Genomic DNA, 16170 nt, shown 5'->3' with positions numbered 1-16170 from the left:
CTTTGGTACCTGCCTTCTTGTTCGGCGATGTCTCCTCGTGCTGTCCGCCTCCCCGTGGTCTCATGCAGCGACCCCAATGGACGTCAGAAGCTCCCGTTTATTCGTTGTGTGGTTTCATTACGTGGAGATACCACTGTGGCCCAGAAGGACTGTATTGCTGATCTAGTATAAATAAGTCACCCCGCGAGAAATCGGCATCGTCTCCAATTTGAGCCTCTCAATATGTGTTAAACACCTACAGCAGCTCGTACCCTTTCCCGCGGTTGTCTCCGACAGGGTTTTGTTGGCAATTCCGTTGTTCATTCTTCTGATCCACTTTAACCGGTAGGTAGTATCTTCTGTTCTTTGACGCAACATCCAAGGCGCGGTTGACAGCTCACGCGACACCTAGTCCAAGACTGATACTGAACTGATAAACTACATTACCCACCAGCTAGAAGTTTCTCTTTCAAATACACAAAATGCGTCTGGCATGGACCATTAGTGCTCTTCTGTTGGGCAACTCTGTGGCCTTGCCACAATCAGGGGTTTCGACGATCCGAAACGCTCGAGAAGCAAGACCGGGTACCTGGCAGGTCGAGCACGCCGCGAACACCATCTTCAAACGGCAGGGTGCTATTTGCAGCGGCGTGTCGTGCGAGAGCAGTTGCTGTAATGTGAGTATTGAATCGAGTTGTTCCAGCCTGATGCTGACCAAAACTCAGAGGGATTTTAATTGCTGTAGCACTTTCTGTTTTAGCACGACGGTAAGGATTATCGGCGGGCCCCTTGTTGAAGTTTAGCGCATACTGATAACAAAATAGTGCGTTTTCGGGTGATTGTTGAGAGATCCTTGCCTCTAGTCGCCATAGTTATGCTACCGAACAAGACGATGTTTTGACCCTAAAGGCTCTGTCCTTCTAAGGCTATCTCGAGGGGGTTGATGTTGAACGACAAGGGTAAGAGGCATGAATTTCGCTATGAGGGATTGAGTGCTTATTCAACATAAGCATTTAGCATTGGGTGTGAAGATCAAATTCGGAGGATTCTTTCATCTGCAAAGGGACGTAACGAAGCTAGAAACCAAGTGTAGTTCCAACAAACTTTTCCGCGACTATGCAACAAGAAACGTCAATTGTATACCTGTAACTAACCATGAAAAGCAATTGAAACTACTCGGAACTATATATATCAAACATTCCCTTCCCGGCGAAACAACGCCGGGGGGCTGCCGCGTAGGCAGTCGGGCATCGCAAAAATCGATAGGTAGTACCGTTACGACCTACTCTATTGATTCCAAGGGGTTGCAGTGCCGCGCAAGCCTTGCGCGGGCGTTGAACGCTGGAAGCGTGGGTTTTTCGAGGTCTTGACGTGAGGTCTTCGAGCGCCCGAAAATCCCTCACCACCCCGCCCGACAATCACGACCACCACTTCGACGACGACAACAACGACAATCGCACTGCAACAAGTTTGCAAGTTAGGGGGATACTGGGTACGAAAACTACCCGACTCTTTCGACGTTCTGAAGAAGAGACAGGGCACCCCCGGCCTTGCCCGGTTCTGGGAGCGCGGCTGCTAGGAGTGGCGACGAGAGCCTAGACGCAGCTACGACGAGGATACGGAGCGAAAGCCGAAGTACGATTCCAATTGTAAGAGTTGTTAATCGACCGAGGAGACGGAAGGTTATGGGTTCGTTAAGGGAGGCAAATCAACGGGCGGCCGGTCTTCCCACGAGGCGCTTCGCCCTCTTGACAAACAGTACACTACAAGAGGAGGAAATACAGCGGTGGATCAGAGCAGGTTAGTAGCGGGCGAGCTGTTGGGAGCTGTACCGGCGTGGTAGCTCCTACGAAGGACAGTGCCGCTGCAAAACACGGTCGGCACTGCGGCTTCGGCTTCGTAGGGAGACCCTTGTAGTGCAACGGGAAGCTTGAAGCCGGGGTTGCGCCCGGCGGAAGGTAGGCCGTAGCAGTTATACTGGACCGAGGGAAGGATAGTGGAATTGCGGTCCCGGCTCGCACCCGGCCTACAGGAGCAGGATAGCTATTGCCTCGGCGGGGGGCCTATTGGACTGTACGTGTTGGAAATGAGCGACCCACTTTGTACAGCTGGGGCACCTGCAAACAGGTGTCAACATATGACGGGTGTTCCCAGGGCTACCCTTCTGAGCTCCCTGGTTCCTGAGCGATATCTGCAATGTAACAACAACAAGAGGGGCGACTGCCCAACCTATTGATAAAGACCTTCTAGAGATATAGATTGTCGGAAACACGGCACCTCTGAATCTTGGGAAATGACAGTTGAGGATTTTTGTGTGTCTTCTTGATTGTCTTGATTGTGTCCCTCCCGTCTATCTTTGCTAGAGAGTTTGCTCCTTTTATAGACGAGATACACGTACAGGATGACGTCCGTACAGTGGCGCAGTTAGCTGCCAGTCTTCCTTAGCTCAATAGAGTACATGGGTTTGGCTCCCACACTAGATCCTGTGATCCTGATCCTTCGGACTGGCACCTGACCCTTTTGACATAGATCTGTACCCAACGAGCCTAATTGATCAAGTGGGTGCTACAGGCTATAGTTCCAACAGTTATAAGCCCGGCGAGCGACCTCTTGCTTCCACGATCAAGAACTTCAGTCAGATATATATCTAAGACGTAATCAACGCGATTATCAACAACTGTTGGAAGTACAATGCAAGAGCGACGATCAAATCAGATAAGATGACTACTATGAAGACCGACGATACTACAGCCCGCCTCGTAAGCCTAGACGACTGGTGTGTCTGGAACTACGAGTTCCAATCCAGAGCCGTTGCCGCCGACCTATGGGATAAGATCGATCCCAATGCAAGTATCAGGGAGCCATTTTTGAGCGTCCCTTTGCCACCCGATATCGCGAAGTTCGAAAAGCGAGAGCTCCTAGTAAGGCAATCAGAACGCCACGCAACGGCTTCCTCAGCCGGAGCTGCGACGCCTAGTACAGTCACGATCGACAGTTCCTACGATCTCGATGCCCAGAGCCAGAGAGTATTGTACTAAGAGTATATCGATATCGGAGCCAAGCCCAAATTTATTATAGAGCTATCGACTGCTGGAAGGAACTTTTACTTGACTGTCGCTGTTTTCTCCTTAGGCAACACCTGGCCCGCAAGCATATGATCTCGTATCGATGCCCCCGGTGCTGGAAATCGTTTGACACTCGGGGAAAGGTATCTCTTCACGAGCGACAGGGAGGCTGCAATACCAAGCAGAGACCAGACGATGAGCGCTTCATGGACCCGATCCACGAAGTCCAGGTTGAGAGGGCATACAGCAGCACGTCCGAGGAAGATGTCTGGTGGAGCCTCTTTCGGCTCCTCATACCCGACGTTCAGTATCTCGATGATCTTTCACTGAAAACTCAGTTTTACCCCTGTTAGTCTTCTTCAGACACCGACCAGGGCCGGCAGGGGCGATAACTGGGCAATGTTGTACTAATTGCGCTGCTTAGACTACATTCATATTGACATGCCGTTGATGATACCCGCTCTGACATTTTCGGATACATCTTTTCAACCTCTCCATCTAGGGGCGTCATCACATAGCGTGAGCTTAGAGGCGTCAGATAGGTAAGCGCAAAACTCAGACTGTCGGGCCACGTATTTGCAGTCAGCAGCCGCACTAACACTCTTGAACAGAGGCGAGTCCGTCAATCCCATGGAATTACTCGGGGCGCATCTCTCGACGCCAACCCTCGGCACGATAAGCGACGGCCAACGACCACCCTGTCTATCGCAAAGCATACCCGTCCCTATATACGCGGTTCATTCGTGTTCCGAGTCCACCGTTCAACATACACTCGACGGTCATCCTTCTGCTAATACCTTTACCCTGACATCCTCAGCGGTAGACCTGCAATCCACGTCCCAAAGTCAGACTCGTCGGCGGCAGCAATCACGCATAACAGCCTAACCCCGGGCTCCCCTGGCCGCCTGATGCCGATGCAAGGAAGCGGCGGCAGCCAGTTGGTGCCGCAAGGATCGACAGCCGCCGCCGAGAGCGACCCACAGCCGCAGCTGCAGCTACAGCGCAACAGCGAGCGCCTGAGGCAACGGCTTGCTCAGGCCGAAGCTGAGAACGAAGAGTTACGGGAGGTGAGCCGTTTGAGCAGGGCCGATCTCGGCCGTGTGAACTTGCTCTTGGATGAGTTGCTGGATATGACACTCCCGAGCGGGACTTACGAAAAGCTCTCCGAGGTGGCTGATATGCTGGCTAAGATGCGCAAGAGGTTGCGATGAGAAAAGTAGGGTTATGTCTATTTCCGTTCAGACTTCCCCAAGCCGAACATATGAGGCTCGCAGGGCTAGAATTCGCTCTATTTCACGCAATCTACTTATAAAGTATATTATAAGGGAGCTAAACATATAAATGAACTAAACACTTCTTGGTACAATGTGTTCTTCCTCTACCCAATATCGAATTTTCTTATAACAAACAAATCTAAGTGACTGATTCCTATAAGGAACATAACATATAGTGTAATTGAGGAGGAATGATGACTTGGAAAGTGTACGTCTTAGCCTACTCTTCACAATCCCCACTAATAAACGGAGTCCATACGCCACCATTAGCCCAGGGCCTGTGACCCCTTTTCAGCCGTCAAACATACCTTCATGCCTTGCTTCCAGAAAACTGGCTCCGGCACTTGCTCGTCTAAAGAAGCGTATTTGTCGTCGTTGAGAACTCCATTTTCTAAGATCGAGCAATGGTGGGCAGATGAAGTGATACGTTACATTGCTGTGCCGGGCCAGGGGCCCTTGGATTTGTCCCCGGAAGATGGCGTTGGCAGTAGGGTGAAGATATATGGGGAATCGGAACGGCGCGGTACAAGCTCACCTTTTGCTAGGAAATCATGTTAAAAATCGTGACAATTAGCTTGTATATGAAGCTACATGACGGCAAAGAGTATGGGGAATCTGGAACAGGAAGAGTGGCGGGTGTAATAAGGCATGAGAAAAATGATGGGTCGAGGCATTTACTAGCCCAGAAGGAGTTGGATAGTGGGCGGTTGGCTGAGTGCTGAGAGGGGCTTGTGAGCTGGATTCTAACGTGACATGGATGCTGCCTACGGTATCTAGGTCACACGAGCAATTGTTCCAAGTTATACGAGGTGGATGCAGGGTTCTCGGTGACAATGTTGCTATTCCAACATATTTTCCCCACCTAGCAATCGCACCATTATTGAAGGACAGCTGAGATGTATCGGGATCACACTTGCAGGTGTAATTTGTTGCGATCACGCCAGCAGACGCCCACGGACACTGGCGCTCGGTGTGAATGCCAAGGAGTCGCCTTCACCTGCAGGTTGATCCCACAGTTCGCTGAAGTGAGCTACGAATTGGTTCAGTGCGGCTTGGCCGGCCATCGATACTCGCTTTTGAGGTTGAGCTAGTGTAAGGCTTTTTTGATCGGAGCATGAAACCATGCCTCGGATACCCGGCTCAGGAGCTGCTAGGATCCCCTCTTCCATCTTGGCAGTAGGATTATCCACATCCCAGGACCAACGCCATGGCGTTGGTACCCGATTCTCGTTCATCCCTCGATCCCTCTCCGAACTTTAGCCTCTGAAATCCTTGCTCTCCAGCCTCACACGGCCGCCTATGGTTCGTGCTGACTCGAGCATTCTCCATATGTTGAACGGCAAGCGGTAACCCCCTGCCCCCACCCGGCGCGCGTGCAATGGAAGTCTCTAAACGAGCCCTCCAGCTCTAGCAAAGGCAACGCCGCTCTCAGGAGCTGCAGTTTTGTGCACAGCACTCATGTCAACCTCCGCCTTGCGTTGCCGACTTATCCATTAGACCCTTTTCGGCCGCCCACAGGGTCTCAACAATTGCCACTTTCCTCTTATTAGTCCCCGTCCAACAATCAAGTTCTAATGGCGCACACGCACAGCGGCACACATGCGCAGGGTCCTGTGCAGTGCTACCGACCACTCACGTCGCGGCCTACCCCTGGCAAACCAACCTCACCCTCGAGAATAGAAATTGCCGTCTTATCCGTCCAAACGGACCAACATCAAGATGCAAAACGGTACTGCGGATCCCGACTCCACCTCCGCGCCGGGCCAAGGTCACTTGGCAGCCGGGTTCAGTCTCCGTGAGGGGGACTCGGGCGGGCCGTCATTGGCTGCGTCGTCGGAGCCGGGGCGATACCGTCGTTGAGGCCTCCCCCATACCGAGCTGCCGACGTAGGGTCCAAGCGGCCCAGCGCTCCAGTCCGATTCCGAGTGCAGAAAGGCCGGCAACGTGCAGAATTGCCCATCTTTCAACCGTGGCCTGCCACCGCGTTTGGCCTTGGCCGTGTATATTGCCTACCCACCATCACCGCCCACAATCCACCCGGCGTGACCTGGCAGCCGTGGGGTACATGCACACAGCAACACATGGCTTTTTCTTGTTCACTCTTCGCGCCCACGTGCGACACGAGACATTGGAAATCGGAATCATGACAGCGGCCATATGGGCAAATAAGAAAGAAAGGAGACCGGCATATCTGGGTGGTGGGACATGTCGACTTGTAAGAAGAATGTGACCGCCTTAATGTGAATCAATCGCTGCGGTTGAAAACTTGCAAGTCGCAACTGTTTACTCCCAAACTTTGAAAGCGGCATGTATTGGCAGGTCTTTGATCCGTCGGCGCTTGTTGTTCGAGATCTTGTCTTGTCCGATGAGTGATCTGCGATCGACACAGGGGCCCTTGAGAGGACTCGCCGCCTATGTGGTTCGGTTCTCGACTTCCCTGCTAGTGCGGGCACCTTATTCTCAACATTGTTCAGACTTCACGCAAAACGATGGACCAATTTGCGAGAGCCTAGGTAGTCAATTCTAGTGTGATGAGCTCGAGGAAGACGGCTGGAATCAAAGAATAGCCCGCACTATAGAGCGGGAATTCATTATCATCGACGGTAGTTGGTGTGACATCGGTTATTATGGCCCGCCATCATCTAACTGTAAGACTAAGCCGGCAAGACGTAACAAGCAAATCAGCGCAAGGAGCGAAAAGATCGACCTTACTCAATGCAAACGATAGCGGTATGCTTCGGATCTCTGGAGGGTGATCAAACAGGGACCGGCGTCTGTGTAGGTCGGGCGGAACCGGCCCCGGCTGCATGTGATGCGTTGAGAAACTTGGAAGCAAGAGACGCGCGGTAAAAGCTGACAACAGTACGGACAGGGATGGTATTCTCTTTCGGTCCGTCTTCCAGGGATCGCTGGGCACGGTAGCAAGAGATCCGTCGGGTGTATCCTAGGAATCGGTACCTCGGGTTCCCAACGGCGTGACACTGGCCGATGTGCCTCTCCTTATCAGGGTATTTGCAGCGAACTCAGGGCACATTTACGGGCATGTGAAGGTGGACATGATCTTCCGAGAAAGTGCGCTATATACTTGGGGTCCAATCTTGCTCGAATAAACGGCATCAGATGCCTAGTTCTTCCCTCGTGAGCACCCCCCCCAACCCACATTTTTCTGGTTGCTTAGGCTACGATGCCGGCCGGGGCGCTCTCACAAGGTGACAAGGTGGGGCGGGCGGCAACTGGCATGTCCTGCAGGGAAATCAGGCGATAATTCCTGCAGAACAAGGAGTATTGGGAATAGATCATCAGTTCCCGGCACCGGCGCCAATCTTGGCTCGCACTGCGTGTAGGATGGGAATTCAGATAGAATCCCATTGATTGGCTTCTAGGCGAAGCAGAAAACCCACTTGGCGGGGCAAGGAAGCCGCGCAGGCGGGAAAATGCGGCGGAGCGCAGCATTCGCCTGCGGTTAGTCGGGCATTCGGGGTACGAGCATGCGGGCTCAAATCAAGACAAGGCTTCAAATCAGAGCTCACGGTTTGGAGACGGCTTATGCAAGAAGATCGGAGGGACGACGATAGATAGGGAAGCAGCTTGTATGTGCACCGCATATATAAAACAGGGTCGACTAATTCGCTCATATCCCACCGTTACAAGGCAGGAGACCTCGCTCGGTCCTTCAACCTTGCTGACCGCATACAGCTTGATGAGTAGTAAAAAAACCGAGGCGAAATGATGGATTAACAACGGGCCGAACCTGTTGCAAGCCGGGACGGGACAGAACCCGAGTCGGCGGCGTGCCGGATCCACTCGGTGCTGGAGCATCAGCGGGTCCTTGGCCGGTATAACGACGCGGTGTCGAGCAAAATCGTTAGAATGGGAGGGTAAAAATCTGTCGCTACTGAAAGCATGCCTATTGGTGCGCTGGCTCTCTCATCTGGTGATAGGCGAACGTGCGGGTGATGAAAATAGAAGAAACATTTTTTGTGGCCTGAAACACCGCCAGGCTGCCGCGTCAGACCTAGTCCTGCCAGTGACGGCCACCGCCACAACGCGCATCTTGCCACAAAAGGAGACGATCCTGCTGTAATGGTGCATGAGAAAGAAGCCAATCCAAAGGCATTGGGACTTTCCGAGAAGACACCTGCCTCGGACGGTGAACGCGAGCACCCAACAACCCGTAAAATCCCGATTACATAATTACACCCTGTTTCAGTGCAACGGGCGAAGGTGCAATGTATCGATAGCGTATCCCAGTGTCGTCATAGTGGGGTCCGCCTCTACCGTGGACCCTGAATCAGGGTCTCGCATTGGTGGCTTGGCCTGCTTGTCGCAACCCTTCCCAGCAATTGGAGGGACGCCGTCACGGTTGTGAGTTGGGGGGAAGGGGGGGAGAAGACAAGGGTCCTTCAATGTTGCTGAGCCTGGCCGATGACGAAAGCCAAGCAACTGGCAATCTTTACGCTAGCCCATCGGGATGGAGGGAAAACCAGGGGGGGTGTCCGTTAGGGGAACTTTGGCAGTCGACAGCCGGTGAGGCGACCGCTTGGTCGCAAGCAGGAATGCCAAGTGTTGGCTGGACGGCGGCGCAGATCGTCAGACAGGCCGGTGAGACGGCGGTCTTGCGTCCATAAGTCTTTTGCAAAGCCGGCATCGATCGTCAAGTGCCTCACGTCACTGGCGCTGCTTTGGCCCTGGATCGACGGTTCTCCACATGCGGACCCGTCCCGTCACTGCCCGAAGCCACTGCTTCTGCCGGAATGGTCGGAGTCAAAAGCACGCAACCGGTGGAAATGTTTGTACGCAAGAGTTCAAGACATCGGGGGCTCTGGGATCGTATGGTGGGTTGAGCTTATGTAGAAAATATTGAGGCTCAACTGCTGGCGTCTGAAAGCATTGTCCGATTGCTCGCCTTTGTGGGAATCATAGTGGCATTGCCAAGGTCTGCCGTGAGCATTCCGCAGCCCACCGCAGAGCCCCTCACTTCCGAGCCAATTGCCATTGTGCAGGGCCCTGACGCATCTCCTCTGCAACCCCTCAATTGCACCCTGAATATTGCCCCAAACCGCCCTGGTACAATAAAATATCGGCTGCAGCTTCACCTGCAGATGATGATGAGATGCAGCGAAGCAGAGGAGAGATTGTTCCGGTCGGCGAGCAGGCCTCTCAAAAGGCCAACGTCCTGCGGCACCGAATGCGAGGCGGAAGCCAATGGAGCACTCACGATGCCCGTCAAAATTGGAGCCGGCTTTCTCAGTCTTTAATGAGGTCGATGGCTCGTCATCTGGGCAACCACTTTTTGAGCCTTTTGTTAGGCCATGACGCCAGAGCGGTTCGGGCCTGGCTGTGGTTTCAAGGTCGCTTGCATTGTTCAGCCGCGTCCCGCCTGCAGCCTGCCGAGAAAGCCGCGACAGGTCTGTCGGTCGCGGGTCGTGGTCGCTTTTTTTTGCTGCAGCTGTTTCGTTTTCACTCTGTCAGCGATCCATAAGGCCTGCCAGGGATGAGACAAGGAAAACGGAACTGTGGCCGCTTCCGTTGCCCTCTGACCGACCGGCAACAAACGCCGCCTGTGGTCACAACAAAGTGGGGACCTTGTTTAGAGGTGGTGGGGCACCAAGCCGTCCTTCCGTTAGCACCGACAAGCCACCAAGCGCGGCCTCGGACCCACTGACGATCCATCATCGTGCTCGTACTTCAGCAGGTGGTTGACGGTTCTCAGGCCCACGACCAAGGGGATAGACAGGCTTCTCACGTCGGGTACCCACAAAAAACCAGAGAGCTTACATTCCGCAACTGTCCGGCTTATAAAGGAAATGGCTTCTCGTCACTCTGGCGGTCTCTCTCCAAGCCCGTCTCCTCTGGTTCGTCATCCATCATCCACAGCTTAGCAGGTTTGCACCTCTCGCCCATCCTTATTAACGCCCACGCCCACTCTTCCTTCATCCCATCCTCTTGGAAGGACAGACGTCACCGAGCCGTACTGCCCTGTATCAAATTGTCGATCACCTCGATCGCCCTTCACCTACCCTCTCAAGTCATATCCACACAACATCCCAGGATGGAGAGGAATTGCCCCAAGAAAGCCGTCCACTTCGGTGCTGGCAACATCGGTACGTAACGCTCGGGGCTGCTGGGCCCATGCTGTCGATGTGATCTGGTAACTGACAATCGACGAATCGTGCAGGTCGTGGTTTTGTTGCATGCTTCTTGCACAACTCCGGCTATGAGGTCATCTTTGCCGAGGTCAATGACGAGACAGTGAACAAGCTCAACACCCAGAAGAGCTACCGGGTGATTGAGGTCGGAGCCGACGGGACGACGGAATCGATCATCACAAATTACCGAGCCATCAACTCGAGGACAAACGAGGCTGAGCTTGTCCGGGAAATCGCGACGGCGGACCTGGTTACCTGCTCCGTCGGCCCCCACATCCTCAAGTTCCTCGCTCCCGTCATTGCCAAGGGTATCGATCAGCGGTCGCCGGAGCTGTGCCCGGTCGCCGTAATTGCCTGCGAGAACGCCATTGGCGCGACGGATACGCTTGCCGAGTTCATCAAGTCGCCGGAAAACACGTCGCCGGACCGGCTCGCCGACTACGACAAGCGCGCCACATTCGCCAACTCTGCCATCGACCGCATCGTCCCTGCGCAGGACCCCGACGCCGGCCTGGATGTCAAGCTCGAAAAGTTTTACGAGTGGGTGGTCGAAAGCACGCCGTTCAAGGAGTATGTGCCACCCGATATCCATGGCATCAACTGGGTGGAGAACCTGCAGCCGTTCATCGAGCGCAAGCTGTACACGGTCAACACTGGCCACGCCACGGCGGCCTACCACGGCTTCAACCGCCGCAAGAGCACCGTCTATGATGCGCTGCAGGACCGCGAAATCCACGAAGAAGTGAAAAAGGCGCTCGAGAACACGGCCAACCTCATCACGCAGAAGCACGGCATCCCGCCCAAGGAGCAGCAGGCGTACGTCGAGAAGATCGTCCGTCGCATTAGCAACCCCCATTTGGAGGACGCCGTCGAGCGGGTGGGCCGTGCCCCACTGCGCAAGCTGTCCCGAAAGGAGCGCTTCATCGGCCCCGCCGCCGAGCTGTGCGAGCACGGTAAGGACTGCGGCGCACTGCTCGACGCGGCCGAGATGGCCTTCCGTTTCCAGAGGGTCGAGGGCGACGACGAGTCGTTTGAGCTCGCCAAGATCATGGAGGAGAACAAGCCCGAGGACGTTGTCAAGCAGGTCTGCGGGCTGCAGCCCAACGAGAAGCTCTTCCCCAAGGTGGTCGAGATCGTTCAGCGGGTCCAGTCCGACCTGCAGGAGGATTGAGATCTTTTCATGTCGGGTTCATCTGATTTCTTTTTTTGAGTTGCAGCCACGCCTAGCGGGACAAACGTGTGTTTGATTCTTGGGACCGGAGCGCATGGGACATGGCGTTCAATATTGGGCAGTGTTTCCTTGATCAAGCATTGGGATAACAACGCGACGCGCAGAAGATCGGGTTCTTTAGAGAGGGGTCAGGTGGCATATCCCTCGGACTTCAGTTTACCTTCATCATTAGATAGACGTCAAAGACTGCATACTTTAACAGATGCCACGATTTTGCGACATTGGGTTTCTGTGTGATTGGCTCATCGTAGGAGGATGGTGGTAGTGCCGTGTCCGCTCACGAGATATGATTGCACTAGGTAGCGTGTTGGAGTCGAGTGGTTGTGGACGTGGTATCGCTGCCTCAAGTTGGGGTATTTTGCGACGAGCGACGGGAGTTGGGCGATGAAGCCATCGTCGGTTCAATCCCCCGCTCGCAGGACTTTTGGCGAGAAGAGTTGGGGCCGTGCACACAATTTTTGGTCCTAAGGCAGCAATAATGACTTACGTAATACTCAGTACCCACTTGCAGCTGGACTGACCACATTGGCGAAATTGAGGAAAAGCGTCCAGGCCTTGAGATACGTGTTCAGCATCTTTGCGCATCCGCCGACGGTTTCGCCCGCCCGTTTCGCCGATAGGAAGCATTTTTGCGAGCTCGACAGGCGGTCCCCTGTATCAATATCTCCCAGGAGGCGACCGGAGACAACTGATCGTCAATTGCTGAGCGCCGCCCGTTTCGCCAACCGGTTGCCCTCGGCCGTCCATCGCCCCGCCGAAGCTCCTGAAGCTCGAGCCGCAACATCCAACTTCCTGTTGTAAAATCTCCGGCTGTGTTGTCGCCCAAGATGAGGCTGGACGTCAAGGTTAGTCGCACGGTCCTGCTTCGGTGACTGGGTTGTGCCGCCGACGGATCTGGCCACGAATTCAGGGCGACTCTGGTAGTAACTGCGGATCTCGAGGCGCTCGGCTTCTCTCCCTCTTATCACTATGCACTTGCTCACTCGGGTCCCCCGCAACTTGTGACATCGTTCTTTGCCGATGTAAATGCTAACATGTTCCTCAATCTACAGCGCCAGCTTTTTGCTCGCTCAGAGGTATGTCCTGTCGCTCCCAGGATTAATACGAGCGCGTTCGCTAACACTCGTGTCCCAACAGCGAGTCAAAGGGATCGATTTCCACCCGACCGAGCCATGGATTTTGAGTACGTTTTTGCTGGTGCCCCGAGAACTAGCCGCCCAAGTTCTAACGCCGATTCTCAACAGCCACCCTTTACAGCGGCCATGTCTACATCTGGTCGTACGAGACGCAGCAAATTGTCAAGACCTTCGAGCTCACCGACGTCCCCGTTCGCGCCGGTCGGTTCATTGCGCGGAAGAACTGGATTGTCTGCGGGTCGGATGATTTGTGCGTGAATCCTTTTCGGGCGTCCGCATTAGATGACGGGGAGTTGGGGGCTGACATGCCGGACACAGCCAAATCCGAGTCTACAACTACAACACGAGTGAGAAGATTACATCCTTCGAGGCTCATCCCGATTATATCCGGGCCATCGTCGTCCACCCAACACAGCCCTTCGTTCTTACCGCCAGCGATGACATGACCATCAAGCTGTGGGATTGGGAGAAAGGGTGGAAGAATGTCAGGGTGTTTGAGGGCAACTCGCGTATGATATTTATGCCATTGGATGAATGGGTTTCCCCGGAATGCTGCAATGCTAACCGATCGGATTAGACTATGTCATGTCCCTTGCGATCAACCCTAAGGACACAAATACCTTCGCCTCCGCCTGTTTGGACAGGACAGGTATGCAACGATTTTACCCGTGAGCGATCCGACCAATCTAACTCCCGGTAGTCAAAATTTGGAGCTTGGGATCCTCGACACCAAACTTCCAGTTGGAAGCGCACGAGACCAAGGGCGTCAACCACGTGGACTACTATCCGCACAGCGACAAACCCTACCTGCTGACCACCTCGGACGACGTAAGGAAATCTGTTCAGCGGACTTCTACGCTTTTGGCTGACACATCTCGTTTAGCGCACAGTAAAAGTGTGGGACTACACAACCAAGAGTCTAATTGCAACGCTAGAAGGCCATACAAACAACGTGTCCTTTGCGTGCTATCACCCGGAACTGCCGATTATCATTTCCGGATCCGAAGATGTATGCCTTCCTCTTGCAACTGTTTTGGCTGGCCTGGAGGCTAACCATGCCCTTTTAGGGTACCGTGAGGATATGGAACGCCAACACCTACCGCTTTGAGCAATCCTTAAACTATGGGCTGGAGCGGGCGTGGTGCGTGGCGTACCAGAAGGGGAAGCAGGGCATTGCGGTGGGCTTCGACGATGGCTCGGTCGTCATTAAGTTGGGCCGTGAGGAACCCGCCGTGTCGATGGACGGCTCCGGGAAGATTATCTGGGCTCGGCACAACGAGGTTGTATCTGCCGTCATCAAAGGCGGCGAGTCGACCAAGGATAACGAGCCGATCACCCTGACCACCAAGGAGCTAGGCACTGCCGAGGTGTATCCGCAGACACTCATTCATTCCCCCAATGGACGCTTCGCGGCTATCTGTGGCGATGGGGAGTACATCATCTACACTGCGCTCGCGTGGCGCAACAAGGCCTTCGGCCAGGCGCTCGATTTCGTCTGGGCATCCAAGGACAACTCGAACGACTTTGCCATTCGCGAATCGGCGACGAGCATCAAGGTCTTCAAGAACTTCCAGGAGAAGAAGGGTGGACTTGACGTCCCCTTTGCGGCGGACGGACTCACCGGGGGCGTGCTTCTTGGTGTCAAGGGCCAAGGAGGTGTTTCTTTCTACGACTGGCAAACAGGCGGCCTTGTACGTCGCATCGAGGTGGAGCCTAAGCAGGTGTACTGGAGCGAGAGCGGCGAGCTGGTAGCGCTCGCGTGTGAGGACACCTTCTACGTGCTGAGGTTTTCGCGGGATGCCTACAACGAGGCGGTGCATGCCGGCCAGGTGGAGGATGACGGCGTTGAGGCCGCATTTGACGTGGTCACTGATATTAACGAGACGTAGGTGCTACCCAGGCCTGGCGGATACATCAGATTATGCTAACTTGAATTGTAGCATCCGGTCGGCGGAGTGGCTCGGAGATGTGCTGATCTACACCAACGGCACCAACCGGCTGAACTACTTGGTGGGCGACCAGACGTATACGGTGGCGCATTTTGACAAGCCCATGTACATCCTCGGTTACCTCCAGCGCGACAGCCGAGTTTATCTGACCGATAAGGACCTCTCGGTCACGTCATTTGCGCTGTCTCTCCCGGTCCTGGAGTATCAGACATTGGTCCTCCGGGAGGACATGGAGACGGCCGCTGAGCTTCTCCCCAGCATCCCGCAGGATCAGCTGAACAAGATTGCAAGGTTCCTCGAGGGCCAGGGCCACAAGGAACTTGCGCTTGAAGTTGCCACCGACCCGGAGCACAAATTTGACCTTGCGCTCTCGCTCAACCAGCTGGAAATTGCCGTGGAACTAGCAAGGCAGGCAGACTCGGATCACAAATGGAAGACGCTGGGCGACGCCTGCCTCGCGGCCTGGGATGTTCCCCTCGCAACCGAGTGCTTTGTCAACTCCAAGGATATGGGCTCCCTATTGCTGGTGTACAGCTCTACATCGAACCGGGAAGGCTTGGCTAAGTTGGCTGAGCAGGCGTCGGAGGCAGGCGCGCACAATGTCGCTTTCAGCTGCAAGTGGTCGCTGGGTGATGTCCCCGGGTGTATTGACATCCTGGTCAAGACGGGCCGCCTTGCCGAGGCGGTGTTATTCTCGCAGACGTACATGCCAAGCCTGACGGCTGGGTTGGTTAGCCAGTGGAAGGAGAGCCTAGAGAAGAACAAGAAGGGCCGGGTTGCCAAGTCGCTGGGTGTCCCCGGGGAGGATGAGGAACTGTTCCCTGAGTGGGAGGAGTGGCTGAGGCTGGAGAAGGAGGGTCCGGCGGAGGCGAACGGTGAGGAGACCGAAGAGGAGGCCGAAGAGGATGAGGAGGAAAGCGGGGACGAGGAGTAGCTCTTCCGCAATGGATGGGGAACAAGTGTGATTACGGGCGTCTTAGGGGGCAGCTATCTATCCATCTCTGGGAGGGAGCAAAGAGAAAAGCTCTGTGTGGGGGGGCGGAATGAATTGTTATCTTTGTTGAGCACGTTTCGGTAACCTCTCCATTGAGGCTGAACAGTAGCCGGCGTATTAGAATACTTTGGAGGTTCCAGGGCAATGGCACAGCTTGGGGTAGGATTGTGTAACCGAACTGTGCCCTAGACGAATCGCAGATCTGGCGCTAACCTATTAAAACGGACCAAACAGCGTCAAAGGATTGAGTGGAACCTTGGCTCTCATTTCGGGAGGCTCGGAGATAGAATGTCCCCGGACTGCGATCGCGGTCGCCGAACTGAGTTAAAGTGATAAGCTTCGCGGCATGGGTAAAAATTGGTGACTACGGCCAGCCAAGATACGTTTTCTAGC

The 16170-nt window shown here is 54.4% G+C and overlaps 3 protein-coding genes across 3 annotated transcripts; all 3 read left to right on the top strand.

Annotated features, from left to right (window-relative positions):
* Positions 1-3133: 3133 nt before the first annotated feature.
* On the top strand, positions 3134-4255 carry MFIFM68171_06741 (uncharacterized protein; the record flags this gene model as incomplete). The annotated part of the gene is made up of 3 exons (XM_071062161.1): positions 3134-3392; positions 3469-3586; positions 3862-4255. The coding sequence occupies 3 exons, from the start codon at positions 3134-3136 to the stop codon at positions 4253-4255; spliced, it is 771 nt and encodes a 256-aa protein (XP_070918262.1).
* A 6115-nt stretch (positions 4256-10370) lies between these two features.
* On the top strand, positions 10371-11638 carry MFIFM68171_06740 (Mannitol-1-phosphate 5-dehydrogenase; the record flags this gene model as incomplete). Its single annotated transcript, XM_071062160.1, has 2 exons — positions 10371-10422; positions 10497-11638. 2 exons carry the CDS (start codon positions 10371-10373, stop codon positions 11636-11638), a joined length of 1194 nt encoding a protein of 397 aa, XP_070918261.1.
* An 887-nt stretch (positions 11639-12525) lies between these two features.
* SEC27 (Coatomer subunit beta') lies at positions 12526-15717 on the top strand (the record flags this gene model as incomplete). Its single annotated transcript, XM_071062159.1, has 10 exons — positions 12526-12543; positions 12751-12774; positions 12836-12881; positions 12943-13084; positions 13153-13343; positions 13412-13483; positions 13535-13662; positions 13718-13843; positions 13902-14719; positions 14775-15717. 10 exons carry the CDS (start codon positions 12526-12528, stop codon positions 15715-15717), a joined length of 2508 nt encoding a protein of 835 aa, XP_070918260.1.
* Positions 15718-16170: the final 453 nt, after the last annotated feature.

The sequence above is a fragment of the Madurella fahalii genome (genome assembly GCF_045866475.1).
Source record: "Madurella fahalii IFM 68171 DNA, scaffold_3, whole genome shotgun sequence".
Taxonomy (NCBI): Eukaryota; Fungi; Ascomycota; class Sordariomycetes; order Sordariales; genus Madurella; species Madurella fahalii.
This window is presented reverse-complemented; position numbering and strand designations above follow the sequence as displayed.